The sequence below is a fragment of the Ranitomeya imitator genome, chromosome 3 (genome assembly GCF_032444005.1).
Source record: "Ranitomeya imitator isolate aRanImi1 chromosome 3, aRanImi1.pri, whole genome shotgun sequence".
NCBI lineage: Eukaryota > Metazoa > Chordata > Amphibia > Anura > Dendrobatidae > Ranitomeya > Ranitomeya imitator.
Genome location: NC_091284.1, coordinates 88,083,790 through 88,101,501, shown reverse-complemented (window position 1 = coordinate 88,101,501; position 17,712 = coordinate 88,083,790). Strand labels below are relative to the sequence as shown.

Genomic DNA, 17,712 nt, shown 5'->3' with positions numbered 1-17,712 from the left:
TTAGGATCACACCGTGTGGCTGCCTGCCCTTAGGATCACATCATGTGGCTACTTGCCCTTAGGATCACACCATGTGGCTGCCTGCCCTTAGGATCACACCGTGTGGCTGCCTGCCCTTAGGAACACACCATGTGGCTGCCTGCCCTTAGGATCACACCATGTGGCTGCCTGCCCTTAGGATCACACCGTGTGGCTGCCTGCCCTTAGGATCACACCGTGTGGCTGCCTGCCCTTAGGATCACACCGTGTGGCTGCCTGCCCTTAGGATCACACCGTGTGGCTGCCTGCCCTTAGGATCACACCGTGTGGCTGCCTGCCCTTAGGATCACACCGTGTGGCTGCCTGCCCTTAGGATCACACCGTGTGGCTGCTTGCCCTTAGGATCACACCATGTGGCTGCCTGCCCTTAGGATCACACCGTGTGGCTGCCTGCCCTTAGGATCACACCGTGTGGCTGCCTGCCCTTAGGATCACACCGTGTCGGCTGCCTGCCCTTAGGATCACACCATGTAGCTGCCTGCCCTTAGGATCACACCGTGTGGCTGCCTGCCCTTAGGATCACACCATGTGGCTGCCTGCCCTTAGGATCACACCGTGTGGCTGCCTACCCTTAGGATCACACCGTGTCGGCTGCCTGCCCTTAGGATCACGCCATGTGGCTGCCTGCCCTTAGGATCATACCGTGTGGCTGCCTGCCCTTAGGATCACGCCATGTGGCTGCCTGCCCTTAGGATCACACCGTGTGGCTGCTTGCCCTTAGGATCACACCGTGTGGCTGCTTGCCCTTAGGATCACACCGTGTGGCTGCCTGCCCTTAGGATCACACCATGTGGCTGCCTGCCCTTAGGATCACACCATGTGGCTGCCTGCCCTTAGGATCACACCGTGTGGCTGTCTGCCCTTAGGATCACACCGTGTGGCTGCCTGCCCTTAGGATCACACCGTGTGGCTGCCTGCCCTTAGGATCACACCGTGTGGCTGCTTGCCCTTAGGATCACACCGTGTGGCTGCTTGCCCTTAGGATCACACCGTGTGGCTACCTGCCCTTAGGATCACGCCATGTGGCTGCCTGCCCTTAGGATCACACCGTGTGGCTGCTTGCCCTTAGGATCACACCGTGTGGCTGCCTGCCCTTAGGATCACACCGTGTGGCTGTTTGCCCTTAGGATCACGCCGTGTGGCTGCCTGCCCTTAGGATCACGCCGTGTCGCTGCTTGCCCTTAGGATCACGCCATGTGGCTGCCTGCCCTTAGGATCACACCATGTGGCTGCCTGCCCTTAGGATCACGCCATGTGGCTGCCTGCCCTTAGGATCACACCATGTGGCTGCCTGCCCTTAGGATCACGCCATGTGGCTGCCTGCCCTTAGGATCACACCATGTGGCTGCCTGCCCTTAGGATCACACCGTGTGGCTGCTTGCCCTTAGGATTACACCATGTGGCTGCCTGCCCTTAGGATCACACCATGTGGCTGCCTGCCCTTAGGATCACGCCATGTGGCTGCCTGCCCTTAGGATCACACCGTGTGGCTGCCTGCCCTTAGGATCACACCGTGTGGCTGCCTGCCCTTAGGATCACGCCATGTGGCTGCCTGCCCTTAGGATCACGCCATGTGGCTGCCTGCCCTTAGGATCACACCGTGTGGCTGCTTGCCCTTAGGATCACGCTATGTGGCTGCCTGAACTTCGGATCACTCCATGTGGCTGCCTGCCCTTAGGATCACACCATGTGGCTGCCTGCCCTTAGGATCACGCCATGTGGCTGCCTGCCCTTAGGATCACACCGTGTGGCTGCCTGCCCTTAGGATCACGCTATGTGGCTGCCTGCACTTCGGATCACACCATGTGGCTGCCTGCCCTTAGGATCACGCCATGTGGCTGCCTGCCCTTAGGATCACACCGTGTGGCTGCCTGCCCTTAGGATCACGCCATGTGGCTGCCTGCCCTTAGGATCACACCGTGTGGCTGCTTGCCCTTAGGATCACGCTATGTGGCTGCCTGCACTTCGGATCACTCCATGTGGCTGCCTGCCCTTAGGATCACACCGTGTGGCTGCTTGCCCTTAGGATCACGCTATGTGGCTGCCTGCACTTCGGATCACTCCATGTGGCTGCCTGCCCTTAGGATCACACCGTGTGGCTGCTTGCCCTTAGGATCACGCTATGTGGCTGCCTGCACTTCGGATCACTCCATGTGGCTGCCTGCCACTACCCACCATGAGTTTTTAGCTGATGTCCCAATGCTGATCAGATGATTATCAGTAGTCCCATTGATATAAGCTGATATCTGGGAATTGGGTTTGCCATTTTGGCAATCATGACAATCAAATATGGGTGACAAATGCCGACTATACAATAGCCTTCAACACTTGAAGATCATTCATGTGATCTAAATAAATCCTACAGTAAATGATCAGATGAATCACACTCGTAACACAATATAATCGACGGTCTAACTAGCAGCCACAGAAATTTCTATAGGATCAAGCAGAATTGTCCCCCTCTGGTTTGAGAAGATTATGGATGATAGGGAGGGATAAAAATACAATCAGAGTGCTGGTAAACTGGGATGGCCTTAGCGGTGTGCAACTATTGATATTCAGTCACTACCATCAATTTAAAGGGAATCTGTCAGCAGCATAATGTAGGGAAGAGACTCTGATTCCAGCGATGTGTCACATACTGGGCTGCTTGCTGTAGTTTCGACAAAACCACTGTTTTATCAGCAGCTGATTGGCAGCTTTCTGCCTATGCACAGTGGCAGCTTTCTGTGTACAATCAGTGATGTGGGCGTGGTTGCTAGATCTGCAGTAGAGAAAAGAGTGATTGTATAAAAAAAAATACAAGGAGCCAAGCAAATGACACATCGCTGGAATCAGGGTCTCTGCCAATTCATCATGGTGCTCTAACATTTCGTAGCAAAAACCTGGTGACTAGTGATGAGCAAGTATACTCGTTGCTTGGGTCTCCCCGAACATGCTCGGGTGGTCTCCCCGAACATGCTCGGGTGGTCTCCGAGTATTTTGGCGTGCTCGGAGATTTAGTTTTCGTCGACTGCATGATTTGCGACTGCTAAACAGATTGACTGAAAATAAAACTTAAACAACAACCACAAGACGGATTTCCTCAACCCAGGTATCACTCTAAGGGCTCATTTCCACTTGCGAGTAAAACAGACGAGTGCAATCCGATAAAAAATCGGATTGCACTCGGACTAATGTTATTCAATAGGTGTCTTTTCATTTGCGATTTTTTTCTCAGCCGAAATCGGACTGAGAAAAAAATCGCAGCATGCTGCGATTTGCTGTGAGTCTCGGACGAGACTCGCCAATGCAAGTCAATGGGTGCGATAAAAAAAAAAACGCATGGCATACGGAACATCCGTATTCCATCCGTTTTTTTTCTCGCACCCATTGACTTGCATTGGCGAGTCTCATCCGAGACCCGCAGCAAATCGCAGCATGCTTCGATTTTTTTCTCAGTCCGATTTCAGCTGAGAAAAAAATCGCAAATGGAATGTCACCTATTGAATAACATTGGTCCGAGAGCAATCCGATTTTTTATCGGATTGCACTTGTCCGTTTTCCTCGCAAGTGGAAAGGGGCCCTAATCAGTATAATGGCGCCAACCTGACAGTTTCTGTAGGTTACTGCGCACAATCCTGCTGACAGATTCCATGTAACAGAAATCTCATGCCCACTGTAAAGAAAGTCTTTTTTAGGCTGGGGTCATACTAGCATATGGCATGTGATGCGAGGGCATCAGATGCAATATGCTAATGACCCTTGGCTCCTGCTCTGTGCGAGTGTCATGCGTCTGTGCTCCGATTCTCTCGCACAGGGAGGATCGGAGCACAGCTGCGGAGGAGGCGGAGAAATGAATTTCTCCATCTCCTCCATTGCCGGTGTCGGTGTATAACGCACCGCACTCGGATGATGTCTGAGTGATGTGCGCTGTCTCACTCGCACCCATAGGCTTATATGTGAGTGAGCCGAGTGTCAGTGACAACCGCAGCATGCTGTGAGAAAATAATCGCAGATATGATCGGCCCCATAGATTAACACTGGGCCGAGTGCTATGCGATGTTTTCTCACGTAGCACTCGTCCATGTTATACGCTAGTGTGACCCCGGTCTTATACTGGAGTAATGCCGATTTTTTTTTTCTTATAATGCTGGTTGGAAGAATTCTTGGGGCCATCTCCCACCCAACCTACAGTGCTTGTTGCTATTTTTCTTCGTTATATATGCCGTGTATATATATATATATATATATATATATATAGTATATATATGTGACAGAGCAATACCTAGAACTGACTACTATTTAACAATAGTATGAAGCATTGTGTGCAGCGGGGGTCACGGGGGTATGGAGGACCTCCTACCATTCTGGAACATCTCAGCCCTCCCTCCGACCACATACATGAGAAACTGGATGCTTACAATCCCATTACCAAAAGGATTGTGTGCTATTCTGACAGCTCGCCCAGCAAGACAATGGTCGTATATAAAGCTGGCAGGTCCCAGTGTTCTGCGCACACAGTGATGTAACGGGCCCCGTGCTCGGACTCACTAATGATGCTCCTGTTTTCAAACAACTTATCAGCATCACAAAAGGTGCACTGGTCCATCCTTCTGGGGAATAAAAAAAGCCTTTAGATTTGGGCACAATTCACACAGAAACAGACTACTAAAAGAGGAACAAATCCCATCTTCCCACAATCAGACTCTCTCTGTCCATTTTTTGTGCAGACATGAAATTAGTTGTGCCAATCACCTGCTCTGCATTCCATAGCACACAGTGGCGGTATAGCAGCATGGCGGCATATCATCATCCCTAGGCCATGCAGATATTAGAGCAAAGCTGTGTTTGGCATTTGGGAGACATAGTTATATTATACTGTGTTTTACATAGGACTGCGTGCAAACCTACTACATTATTTTAACCCCCCAAAAAATCTCAAAGTTGTTCCAAACAATGAAGTTACTCACTCAGCTCTGCTCCATCTTCACATATACCATCGATGTGTTATAGATACAATGCTGAGAATATTTACATCATTAACGTTGGAAAAGTGCTTTAACCGGGACTTAGATTGTTCTTAGTAGCTACCAGAAAGGTTTCATCAGAGGGTAGAAAAAAAACCAAATTAGCAACAATCAGCCGAGAACTATGATGTCGTCTTCTTTTAGACCACGATCATGCTAGCAGTATTTGGTCAGTATTTTTTACATCAGTATTTATAAGCCAAAACCAGGAGTGGGTGATAAATCCAGAAGTGGTGCATATGTTTCTATTATACTTTTCCTCTAATTGTTCCACTCCTGGTTTTGGCTTACAAATACTGAAGTAAAATACTGACCAAATACTGCCAGTGTGACGGCAGCCTTAAAGAAAGTCAGGTAGCGCAAATTTACAGTAAAAACCAAGCACATAGCCTTGTAGGAAATGAAAAAAAAAATTAAAAAATTTCTCCTTTACAGCGTGTTCACACAACAGCTTTTTCAGGCGGATTCCACTACAAAAAAACGCCTGAAAAAGCACTAACTAAACGCACCAAAGAATGAACATAATTTTTATGGAAAAACTATTTGCTGTTCATATGTTCAATCTTTTAACCACGTGAGGTTCCGTAGATGCCAAGTGGTTAAAAGAAGTGACCTGACCGTTCTTCAGACGTTTTCCACTGAAGATGCTCTATAATTTACAATACTGCTAGCGGTTTCTTCAATGTTAGTTAAAAAAATGTTCTGGAATGCCAGTAAAAAAGAAGCACCAAAAATGCCAGCTGGACAAAAATATCAAAAAACAACGATAAAAAAAATAAATGGTTCAGGAAAAAAAACACTAGTATTTTCTGAAGGATCTTTCTTTTGAAAAGCTTGGCATGTTTGCCCGCCTGAAAAAAACGTTGTGTGCACATACCCTAATGACTGACTCCATTCTGTAGAAACTGATGCTTCATAGGGTGTTTGGAAACCTCTTTATGTGACCAAGAAGATCAATGCGTTGCTCCGCCCAATCCATGACTCCGCCTCCCACACTGGTGATTGACAGCACTGGCCTGTACATTCTCTGCAGACAGTGCTCACTCCAGGCAAGGCGGCATACAAATCAGCACACAGTGGCAGTATAGCAGCATGACAGTGAGGTGGAGCAGTGCACTCAGCCTCTTGGTTCACTTCTTTGCATCTTGGAGGCAATGGCCCAGAGCTGTAGAAAAAGACATGGACCGCACTTCGAAAACTTAACCTATGATCTATTGCAACTAAGCAAAAATGAAAGTTTTTCAGATCTACTCAGATGGTGTTGGTGCCGGCCATTATTACTGTTGTGCTGTGCCAGTGACTTGGAGTCATGGGGACTCAGTCGTGCAGCATCGGTGCTGTGAGGCACCAATTTGCGCTCCCTGCCGATGCACCATTGCTGCGGCTGCAGTCAGCCCATAGTACCTCACCTTTAAAGATAGATACCCACTGAGTGGTTCACGATGACGTGGCAGTGGGCTTCATACAGTTTAATCAGAATATTAAACTAAGAAGCTTCTGCTCAGTTTTGTCAATTTTTGCATATCCGCAATAACTCAGTCTATATGTTTTGGATGTGTGGTCCAGGTCTTTTTCTACAGCTATGGTGGAGGAAATGATTAAAAAACTATGGGTGACATTTTTGTAGGAGCTATATCTCCGACAAGTTTATACTGTCGGTTTCAAGTGACGACTCCTTTTAAAGAGAACCTGTAAATTGCTCAAAAAAATTGAGCTACGCCCCTTGTAAAAATCGTTGAAGTCTTCTGATTTGGACATTTTTTCCGATTTTGTGCTGCGTCACACCATTGCAGAGATATTCACATTTGCTTCTTTTGGAGCGCAGTATGTAAAATCTCTGCTTACAGACCAACTGGTGTGAAAGCGCACACCTCCAGTGTGCTCTGCGAGTTCACCACTCCCTCAAACCTCGGCAGCATCTGAGACTGCTAAATCAGCTGCTTAGCTGTGATTGACATCTTTTAGGAGGGAGGGATGAAAGTGTGCACCCCCATAAAAGACTAACAGTTGGTCTCTAAGCAGAGATTTCACATACTGCGCTCCAGAATAAACAAATGTGAATATCTCCACAAAGGAGCGACGCTTCACAAAATGAAAAAGAGCTGTCGGAAACGGGGGAGCGCAAAGATTTTGACAAGGTGTTTAACTCTAGAAACAAGTCAGAAAGTAATAGTTACACAGTTCTTCAGGGAGGGGTTGGGAACCAAATGTCTTTTCGTGGCAAAGAATATCTAAATTAGGTCTAGCGCTGGTGACACAAGCTTTCTTAGATGAGGCCAGACAAGTATGGAATCCTATTGCCAATGCTGCAAGGGAAAACTAAGTTTTCAAATTAGTTGTCTCACAAAACAAAACTATCTCACAAGTGCAACTTACTGGCAGTAGCTACCACCACTAGGTGGCACTTGAGAGACAAGTTTTGTTCTGTTCTGGGATAGAGCTAATTTGCATAAATAATTACGTTTCATAAGTGTTCCAAGCATGCCAGGTTATTAAAGGGGTTTACCAGCCTTAGGCTATAAGTTGGCAGTCACTCTATGTGACTGCAGACTTGTGAGTCCTCACATCGCAGACACTGCGCACTACGAGGATTCTTCTCTGGCGCCAGGAGCGGGCAGTCATGTGACCGCAACCATGTGATTTGTATATGGAGCGCCCCCAGACACAGGGCCACGGGTTACTCGGTACCGGTCCTATCTCGGTGCTGGAGTTGTCACGGTGGCTGGAACCGGTCCGTGACCCTGCTAAGGGGCGTCCTATGAAAGGGGTGATGGTAGTTTGTAAAGGGTTCGTGACGCCACCTATGGTATTCAGTCAGGGTGACCGACGCTGCTTAGGGGTCCGATGGGGTGATGGAATGGCAGCTAGATGGTATACCTTCCCACAGGTGAAGTATGTCCCCAGGGCTTCCCAGTACTGTAGGTGGCGATGGTGTGAGGTGCAGTTAATAACGAGGACACAAGGTTGCAGTCTCTTTACCTCTTTACTGAAGACTTCGGGATCCTCAATCCAGAGCACTGTTAACAGGGCTGTCTGAGACCGGCCGGTCGGAAGGCACATCCAGAGTTTCCTTTCAGGTGGAAATCAGTGCCTACCAACTAGCGCCTGTGTGTTGTAGTTCTTCCCTGCTGAGCATTCGGGATAGTCCTCACAACTCTCGTGTTCGTTCCTTCTCTCTCTCCGTGCCCCAAGTTTATCTGGATAGGACGCAGCCGTTTGACGGGAAGGCTCGGAGCTATTCAGGGACCCTAGAGACGCCCCTCTCCACGCTTGTCCCCTATGTCTTCTTAGGTGATGTATGGTAGATAGCCAACCTATAATCAACTGTCCTGCGGTATTTGAAGTAATGCTTGAAGTCAGTTACTCCCTCGGTGTTCCGGTCACCGGCTACGCGCCTCAGTAGGATGTTGCTGTTCTTGGGGCACGACTCCTACTGGCTCTCCTTTGTGCTTTGATCTCGTGTCTCACTTTTCCACAATATCCTTCTCTTCGTGTCCTTCCTTGGGATACCCCCGCCAGGTAGTGCAGGCGCGGTTCCGTCAATCTCTATCCTTTCTGCTTGGCCCCTGTCAGGAACCCACCCCTGACAGGTCCGCCCTGGAGCTCTCCCAGGCTGCGTTCTGTTCTAACTTCCTATCCGACCCCCAGTTTTACCAGTGTGAGGAGCGGCCTAATACATAGTGCCTTTTGCTCCCCCTGGTGGCCGGAGTGTGAAGTGTAATGTGTGCTTGTGATACCTGGTCAGGTGAACTCCTTTAGTGCAATCAGACATAACATCACTCCCCTTAGTGGCAGAGCGACATTACTGCAACGACCAGGACTCTGGGGCGCTGCACTTACTCCCTGCCACATGCCGACTAGACTGTATCCGACCTCGCTCCATACATCTGAATTGAGTGAGGCCGCGCACGTCTAGTCGGCACATGACTGTATGTAGCTGTATAAATCCAGCAGATGCGATTATAGCTCCTTCTCTCCAGGTTATAACCCTGAGGACGCAGAATGAAGTCACCACACGATGATTCATGAGTGAAGCAAAAGGGAAAACGCTATATGTACTCACCAGGCTACACATTCACCGTGCTGGCAAGGGGATCAGGAAAGAGTCATGCCCTTTATACAAATCAGCGTTTTACAAGTGGAAACTGCTTCAGGAAACTTTCCTTTTAGGCGAGTATTTCGAAGAGTTTTTCTTGTCCTGAAGAGTTTTGTTTCTCGAGCTTTCTTTACAGCTTTTTGATTAGAAAGGGGCAAGTTAGGAGCAAAATCCAACAGGATTCGCTTCAAAGAAGTGACACATCATCTTTTTTTTTCTCTTCTATTAGACATTTTTCAAAACCTATTTAGGAAAAAAAAAACTTTGAAAAACTCCTCAAATAAACAACAAAGTGGATTTCCCAATGAAATGAACATGAAGAGCATTCCATGCTTTTTTGGACATCATTTTTTAAGAGGATTGTAGAGAGAATCTGCTCCACAAAATTCCTCAAAAACGTCAAGTGAATAAAACCACCCATCACAATACCGATCTACTCAAATACTCTATTTCATTTGGATGCAGAGTGGATATAAAAAGTCTACAAATCTCTGTGAAAAAAGGTCTTTCTCATGTACAAAAATCATACCAAGAAGAATCATTTCAGAATTCTTTTTCGCTGGTCCGGTCCCAGTGATTTTCCTGCTGCCGTGACGTTGTGTGGAGAGGTCACATCACCGCTGCAGGCAATTACTGAGCTCAGCGGCTGTGCCGAAGTAGGCAGCATGTGCCTCCACCAAACTCATGGACCACAGCTGGCGCTGGCAACATGTTATTACCGCTGCAGCCAGAACATTGAGGCTGGAGCAGTGGTGGCGAGCCGGTGAGGGACACGGGGAGGGTGAGTACCTGCTCTGTTTGTTATTTTAGGTATTTTACAGCGGTTGGCGTCCACTTTTCTCACACATTGTGGCCATCAGCTATCTCTCCAAACTTCCCCATAACTGGAAACATTCACTGCATGCTCGCAAATGCCAGAAGCCTGACAAACAAGATGGAAGAACTAGAAGCAGAAATATCTACAGGTAACTTTGACATAGTGGGAATAACCGAGACATGGTTAGATGAAAGCTATGACTGGGCAGTTAACTTACAGGGTTACAGTCTGTTTAGAAAGGATCGTAAAAATCGGAGAGGAGGAGGGGTTTGTCTCTATGTAAAGTCTTGTCTAAAGTCCACTTTAAGGGAGGATATTAGCGAAGGGAATGAGGATGTCGAGTCCATATGGGTTAAAATTCATGGAGGGAAAAATGGTAACAAAATTCTCATTGGGGTCTGTTACAAACCCCCAAATATAACAGAAAGCATGGAAAGTCTACTTCTAAAGCAGATAGATGAAGCTGCAACCCATAATGAGGTCCTGGTTATGGGGGACTTTAACTACCCGGATATTAACTGGGAAACAGAAACCTGTGAAACCCATAAAGGCAACAGGTTTCTGCTAATAACCAAGAAAAATTATCTTTCACAATTGGTGCAGAATCCAACCAGAGGAGCAGCACTTTTAGACCTAATACTATCTAATAGACCTGACAGAATAACAAATCTGCAGGTGGTTGGGCATTTAGGAAATAGCGACCACAATATTGTGCAGTTTCACCTGTCTTTCACTAGGGGGACTTGTCAGGGAGTCACAAAAATATTGAACTTTAGGAAGGCAAAGTTTGAACAGCTTAGAGATGCACTTAATCTGGTAGACTGGGACAATATCCTCAGAAATGAGACTACAGATAATAAATGGGAAATGTTTAAGAACATCCTAAATAGGCAGTGTAAGCGGTTTATACCTTGTGGGAATAAAAGGACTAGAAATAGGAAAAACCCAATGTGGCTAAACAAAGAAGTAAGACAGGCAATTAACAGTAAAAAGAAAGCATTTGCACTACTAAAGCAGGATGGCACCATTGAAGCTCTAAAAAACTATAGGGAGAAAAATACTTTATCTAAAAAACTAATTAAAGCTGCCAAAAAGGAAACAGAGAAGCACATTGCTAAGGAGAGTAAAACTAATCCCAAACTGTTCTTCAACTATATCAATAGTAAAAGAATAAAAACTGAAAATGTAGGCCCCTTAAAAAATAGTGAGGAAAGAATGGTTGTAGATGACGAGGAAAAAGCTAACATATTAAACACCTTCTTCTCCACGGTATTCACGGTGGAAAATGAAATGCTAGGTGAAATCCCAAGAAACAATGAAAACCCTATATTAAGGGTCACCAATCTAACCCAAGAAGAGGTACGAAACCGGCTAAATAAGATTAAAATAGATAAATCTCCGGGTCCGGATGGCATACACCCACGAGTACTAAGAGAACTAAGTAATGTAATAGATAAACCATTATTTCTTATTTTTAGTGACTCTATAGCGACAGGGTCTGTTCCGCAGGACTGGCGCATAGCAAATGTGGTGCCAATATTCAAAAAGGGCTCTAAAAGTGAACCTGGAAATTATAGGCCAGTAAGTCTAACCTCTATTGTTGGTAAAATATTTGAAGGGTTTCTGAGGGATGTTATTCTGGATTATCTCAATGAGAATAACTGTTTAACTCCATATCAGCATGGGTTTATGAGAAATCGCTCCTGTCAAACCAATCTAATCAGTTTTTTATGAAGAGGTAAGCTATAGACTGGACCACGGTGAGTCATTGGACGTGGTATATCTCGATTTTTCCAAAGCGTTTGATACCGTGCACAAAATGAGAATGCTTGGTCTGGGGGAAAATGTGTGTAAATGGGTTAGTAACTGGCTTAGTGATAGAAAGCAGAGGGTGGTTATAAATGGTATAGTCTCTAACTGGGTCGCTGTGACCAGTGGGGTACCGCAGGGGTCAGTATTGGGACCTGTTCTCTTCAACATATTCATTAATGATCTGGTAGAAGGTTTACACAGTAAAATATCGATATTTGCAGATGATACAAAACTATGTAAAGCAGTTAATACAAGAGAAGATAGTATTCTGCTACAGATGGATCTGGATAAGTTGGAAACTTGGGCTGAAAGGTGGCAGATGAGGTTTAACAATGATAAATGTAAGGTTATACACATGGGAAGAGGGAATCAATGTCACCATTACACACTGAACGGGAAACCACTGGGTAAATCTGACAGGGAGAAGGACTTGGGGATCCTAGTTAATGATAAACTTACCTGGAGCAGCCAGTGCCAGGCAGCAGCTGCCAAGGCAAACAGGATCATGGGGTGCATTAAAAGAGGTCTGGATACACATGATGAGAGCATTATACTGCCTCTGTACAAATCCCTAGTTAGACCGCACATGGAGTACTGTGTCCAGTTTTGGGCACCGGTGCTCAGGAAGGATATAATGGAACTAGAGAGAGTACAAAGGAGGGCAACAAAATTAATAAAGGGGATGGGAGAACTTCAATACCCAGATAGATTAGCGAAATTAGGATTATTTAGTCTAGAAAAAAGACGACTGAGGGGCGATCTAATAACCATGTATAAGTATATAAGGGGACAATACAAATATCTCGCTGAGGATCTGTTTATACCAAGGAAGGTGACGGGCACAAGGGGGCATTCTTTGCGTCTGGAGGAGAGAAGGTTTTTCCACCAACATAGAAGAGGATTCTTTACTGTTAGGGCAGTGAGAATCTGGAATTGCTTGCCTGAGGAGGTGGTGATGGCGAACTCAGTCGAGGGGTTCAAGAGAGGCCTGGATGTCTTCCTGGAGCAGAACAATATTGTATCATACAATTATTAGGTTCTGTAGAAGGACGTAGATCTGGGTATTTATTATGATGGAATATAGGCTGAACTGGATGGACAAATGTCTTTTTTCGGCCTTACTAACTATGTTACTATGTTACTATGTTACTGTTAAGGGGGTTGTCCACTACTCAGACAACCCAGTCTGAATCCCTAGGTTTCCCCAGTAAAGTAATCGCATTCATACTCTTCTCCGGTACGAGTGCCGTTCCACGATGTCAACATTGGCTCTATTAGGGGTTTGCGTGACATTATAACCAGCTCTTGCTTCACCCCCTCTCCTTCAGACAAGTCAAGACATCAGCTCTAACTTCCTCTGGATGTCAATTTTATTTGTAGGAGAGGAGAGTGAAGCCAGCACTGATTTCCTGGAGTGATCGCATGACTTCAGAATGTCATGCAATCCCTGGTAGAGCCAGTGCCGACACCGCTGGAACAGCGTGACACCGCTGGAACAGCATCAGCACCATACAAGATTATTTTACTGAGGGAAACATAAGGATTCAGAAGGGGTTGTCCGAGTAGTGGACAAATTGCCTGACCAAGATGATAGGATGATGTTGGGGAGGAGTCAGGAGTCCCTTATATACATTAAATTGTCAACCTATCCTGCTTATATCGACTGGTTTAACCGAATTTAGTCTAATGTGTATGGAGACCTTTATAGAATACTTGGACAAGAATTCACGAGTGTTTGGCACAAAGTAAATCCACATTTGCTGTGCAATTACATTGTCTTTTCTTGCGCATTAGCTGTCATCTCACCATATGACTCCATGACCTTATCACCATCGGATTATTGAACCTAATAATTGTCCACCCTTGTCCCAAAATCAGAAGTGTGCACGTCCTTTTTTATAGTTCAAGAGGATGATGAAGGTGATTATTATTATTTGAATATTGTAAAACTGCAGAATAACAGGGCTTTATTGCTATATTCTTTTTTTTTTAAAGTCTTCTCAGCTGAGAAAAAAGTGGTAACGATAACGAGAGATGAGCTTATAGTTACGGTATACAGGAATATCCGCAGATCGCATTCTGCACAGAGACATATTAAGGTGCCATCTGCAGATATAGGATGGTGACAAGTGTCTCTTAATCTACTCCTACATAATGCCTATCCTCCTACGGAAGACTAATTGGCGACACATTATCGCTCCACTTGTAGACGTGTGGGCACACAAGTGTAATGTTAATGAGCGAGATGCTAGCTTTCCTCCTTGTAGCTTGTTTGTTGTCTACCCACTTTGGAGCAATGAGCTAATTCTCGGACCCTCACAGTGCCGGACCCTCGCAGTGCGCTCAGTGTTTGCGGACACCGTGTGTTACACCCATCTACTATTGGATATGACATGACTAAGAGCAGGAGGAATGTGAGGCTTTCTCTCCGGGTATGACGACTATTAATGAAACGATTTTTCAGGAGATGATAATAATGTCTCACTGGGGTAATTCTGCAGCTACGACACCGCGATGATCAAACAACCGAAAACCATTGAATAACTAAATGACATGGTCTACAATCTATATTCCCATGAAATAGTTAATTATAGAGATGGGGGGGTCCTCATTAACACTCACCCATTGCCTCTATCGGGATTGTTGGGGGAGTTTTGCTCTTGGAGTTGGAAATGAAGGATGACGGGGTGCCCACCGAGGGCACAAAGCTGGATATGATCCCAAACCTGGCGCATCCTCCCATTGACATAACAGAGAATTCCTATCTGACATATTCTTCACACATACTAAGTGGGGGGTCAAAAGGAACCAAAATGCATGCAGATTTCCAGTCACCACCTATACTGGTACCACCACATTCACACTACACGGATTCCCACCGGCAGAGGGTTTATATGGCCAAGCGCATCACAAGTAGCTTGATGGCTCAATAACTGTTGAACAATCGTTTCGACGATGCAGTTCTTGATATTTTAGCGGATACAATACTCGAGGCCATAAATATATATTTACCCCAGGAAGGTGATAATAAATTGGCAAAAATTACTTTTGCTATAGAAAAGTTAAAAAAAACTTTCATGGACCGATACAGGTAGGAATGTGGCGTCGGTTGCCGATGATGACTGTTCTTTGGTAATTCTCACCTGTCGAACTTTGGCGCAAAGTTAATGACCACATCTCGTCTATTATGGCTTCATGGGACCGCAGGAGGGAAGGGGGTGAGTGCTCCTTTGGCTGTTGCCCCCTTTCATATTATATCACTATGGATGAAAAGTATCAGCGACACCACGGTCACCGCTTGCCACCATAACCAACCGACCTGACGTCGTACGGGTGCCATATCAAGTCTAGAGTAGCAGGAGTGGCCGGACAACGGAGGAAGTGGGATTTTATAGGTAAGTTGAACTAAAGATTCTATTTGAAGGTGCCACACGGGTTTTTTTTGGAAAAGTAAATGTCCATGATCCTTATAAAAAGAGCTTATCATATGTCTCAAAATTGCAATTGACTGTAAATCGCTTATTTATGACATTGGCCATCTGACGAGTCGTGAAGAATAAGTCACTGGTGCACATTGAACATCCTGGTGTTGGAGTACAAGCATCAATACCATTTAGTTTATGATAAAATTGTAATATATGTGTGCACAAATGAATATTTTCCAATAATGATGCCTGGTTTACTACAGTGTTTAGTCACGCCGTTTTTTCCATACCCTTCTGATCATTGCCCAGTGTGATTGGCAGGAAGAATTCATTATAACCCATAAAAAGTTCAGAATTCATATATATATATATATATATATCATTAACTCATTTTCCCCACTTATTGCCTGGGTTGCCAACTATCCAAAACTCCTGCAAATAAAGGTTGTTCTATATTTTCCTCCTGTTTCCCCATTTTTTTTTTATAGGACGCCTTATGTATATATTACTGTGATTGGTAATTATCATTATTTCACAGTTCATAGTGTGAATGCAGGTAACGTCTTCACATCAATATTCTAAGCCATAGACACAGATCACGTAAAACCTTTACAATTTATTATAGATTTCCAATTTCTCTTGATTTTTGGAAAAAATGAGCAGCTGATTGCGCCCAACATAGAGATGTCTACATGGTCGTAAATTGGCTATATACAATACTGGGGGCGAATGTAATAAATATATATACACACAACCACCTAGGCTGGATTTGAGTATTTCAGTGATTGCAAAGTATCTCATGGATCCAACTGCAACTCATGGGATCATTCTGCACAATGTAAAGTGCGAGTTGTGATCATGGTGAATGTCTGGAGCCCCGGATCGTCTGCACGTCCTGTGTGGATCGCACCAATCACAAGTCGCCCGATAATAATTGCTGCACTCACCTGCCACGAGCTGGACGGGATGTCGTTGAATTTGCCCAATCCCCCGAGGGTGTAGCAGCTGGACATGAACTCCAGGCTGTCAGAGCAGTGCCACAATAGCCCGAAGCTGACCGGCTCCTGCAGCTCCTGGTCGCCGGATCGCACTATCCAAGCCGGGGAGAGGAAGCTGAAGCTGCAGACAGCCACCAGGCAGGCGGAGAGCAGCACCCAGAAGCAGGACACACAGCTCAACATCCTGGGCTGCCGCCGCCGCCGCTGCTGGGGAACCAGCCCCAAAGCAACATCCAGCCCCGCGCTGCTCTTCTTCTTACTGTCCAGCAGCGAACGCATCTGGGAGGTAAGAAATAATCCCAAATCCTCCCACCTCCTTCCCCCCTCTAAAACGCAATGGGGTCCTCCTATCTCACCATCAGGATGCACCCGGGGCACTACTATTACCCCAATACGGGGGTGGGTGAGGTGAGCTGTAGTTACTCCAGTGCACTAACGTCTGCCCACACGCTGGAACTTCCCCGGGCAGTGACTGAGAGAAGTCACAGGCAGGATGCAGGATGCTGGCTGTACATGACAGCGAGGGAAGAAGGGCCGGTCCTGTGTCCCTGCCCTCTTCCTCCTCCTCCCTGCAAACAGTATGAAGGAATGGAGGAGGCTGCACCACAACCTGCCGCGCTCACAGGTGTCCCCGGAGCTGTCACCGACAGGTCATGTGACCTGCTGCCTGTCACTGACAGCTCCTGTAACCTGCAGCCTGTCACTGACAGCTCCAGTGACCTGCTGCCTGTCACTGACAGCTCCTGTAACCTGCAGCCTGTCACTGACAGCTCCTGTAACCTGCAGCCTGTCACTGACAGCTCCAGTGACCTGCTGCCTGTCACTGACAACTCTGGGGACCTGCCTGTCACTGACAGCTCCTGTAACCTGCAGCCTGTCACTGACAGCTCCTGTGATCTGCTAACTGTCACTGACAGCTCCTGAGACCTGCTGCCTGTCACTGACAGCTCCTGTGACCTGCTGCCTGTCACTGACAGCATAGGTGACCTGCTGCCTGTCACTGACAGCATAGGTGACCTGCTGCCTGTCACTGACAGCATAGGTGACCTGCTGCCTGTCACTGACAGCTCCTGTGACCTGCTGCCTGTCACTGACAGCTCCTGTGACCTGCTGCCTGCCACTGAGAGCTCCTGTGACCTGCTACCTGTCACTGACAGCTCCTGTGACCTGCTGCCTGTCACTGATAGCTCCTGTGACCTGCTGCCTGTCACTGACATCTCCGGTGACCTGCTGTCTGTCACTGACAGCACCTGCAACCTGCTGCCTCTCACTGACAGCTCCTGCGACCTGCTGCCTCTCACTGACACCTCATGTGACCTGCTGCCTGTCACTGACAGCTCCTGTGACCTGCTGCCTGTCACTGACAGCTCCTGTGACCTGCTGCCTGTCACTGACAGCTCCTGTGACCTGCTGCCTGTCACTGACATCTCCTGTGACCTGCTGCCTGTCACTGACATCTCCTGTGACCTGCTGTCTGTCACTGACAGCACCTGTAACCTGCTGCCTCTCACTGACA

At 46.7% G+C, this 17,712-nt stretch overlaps 1 protein-coding gene across 1 annotated transcript in view; it reads right to left on the bottom strand.

Moving 5' to 3' along the window:
• The window catches only part of LHFPL7 (LHFPL tetraspan subfamily member 7), a 267,644-nt gene extending 250,868 nt beyond the window's left edge, over positions 1–16,776 (bottom strand). Inside the window, exon 1 of the mRNA XM_069761064.1 lies at positions 16,146–16,776. Within this exon, the coding sequence (XP_069617165.1) occupies positions 16,146–16,475 (330 nt within the window). The 5' untranslated portion in view covers positions 16,476–16,776. The remainder of the gene's footprint in view (positions 1–16,145) is intronic.
• Positions 16,777–17,712: the final 936 nt, after the last annotated feature.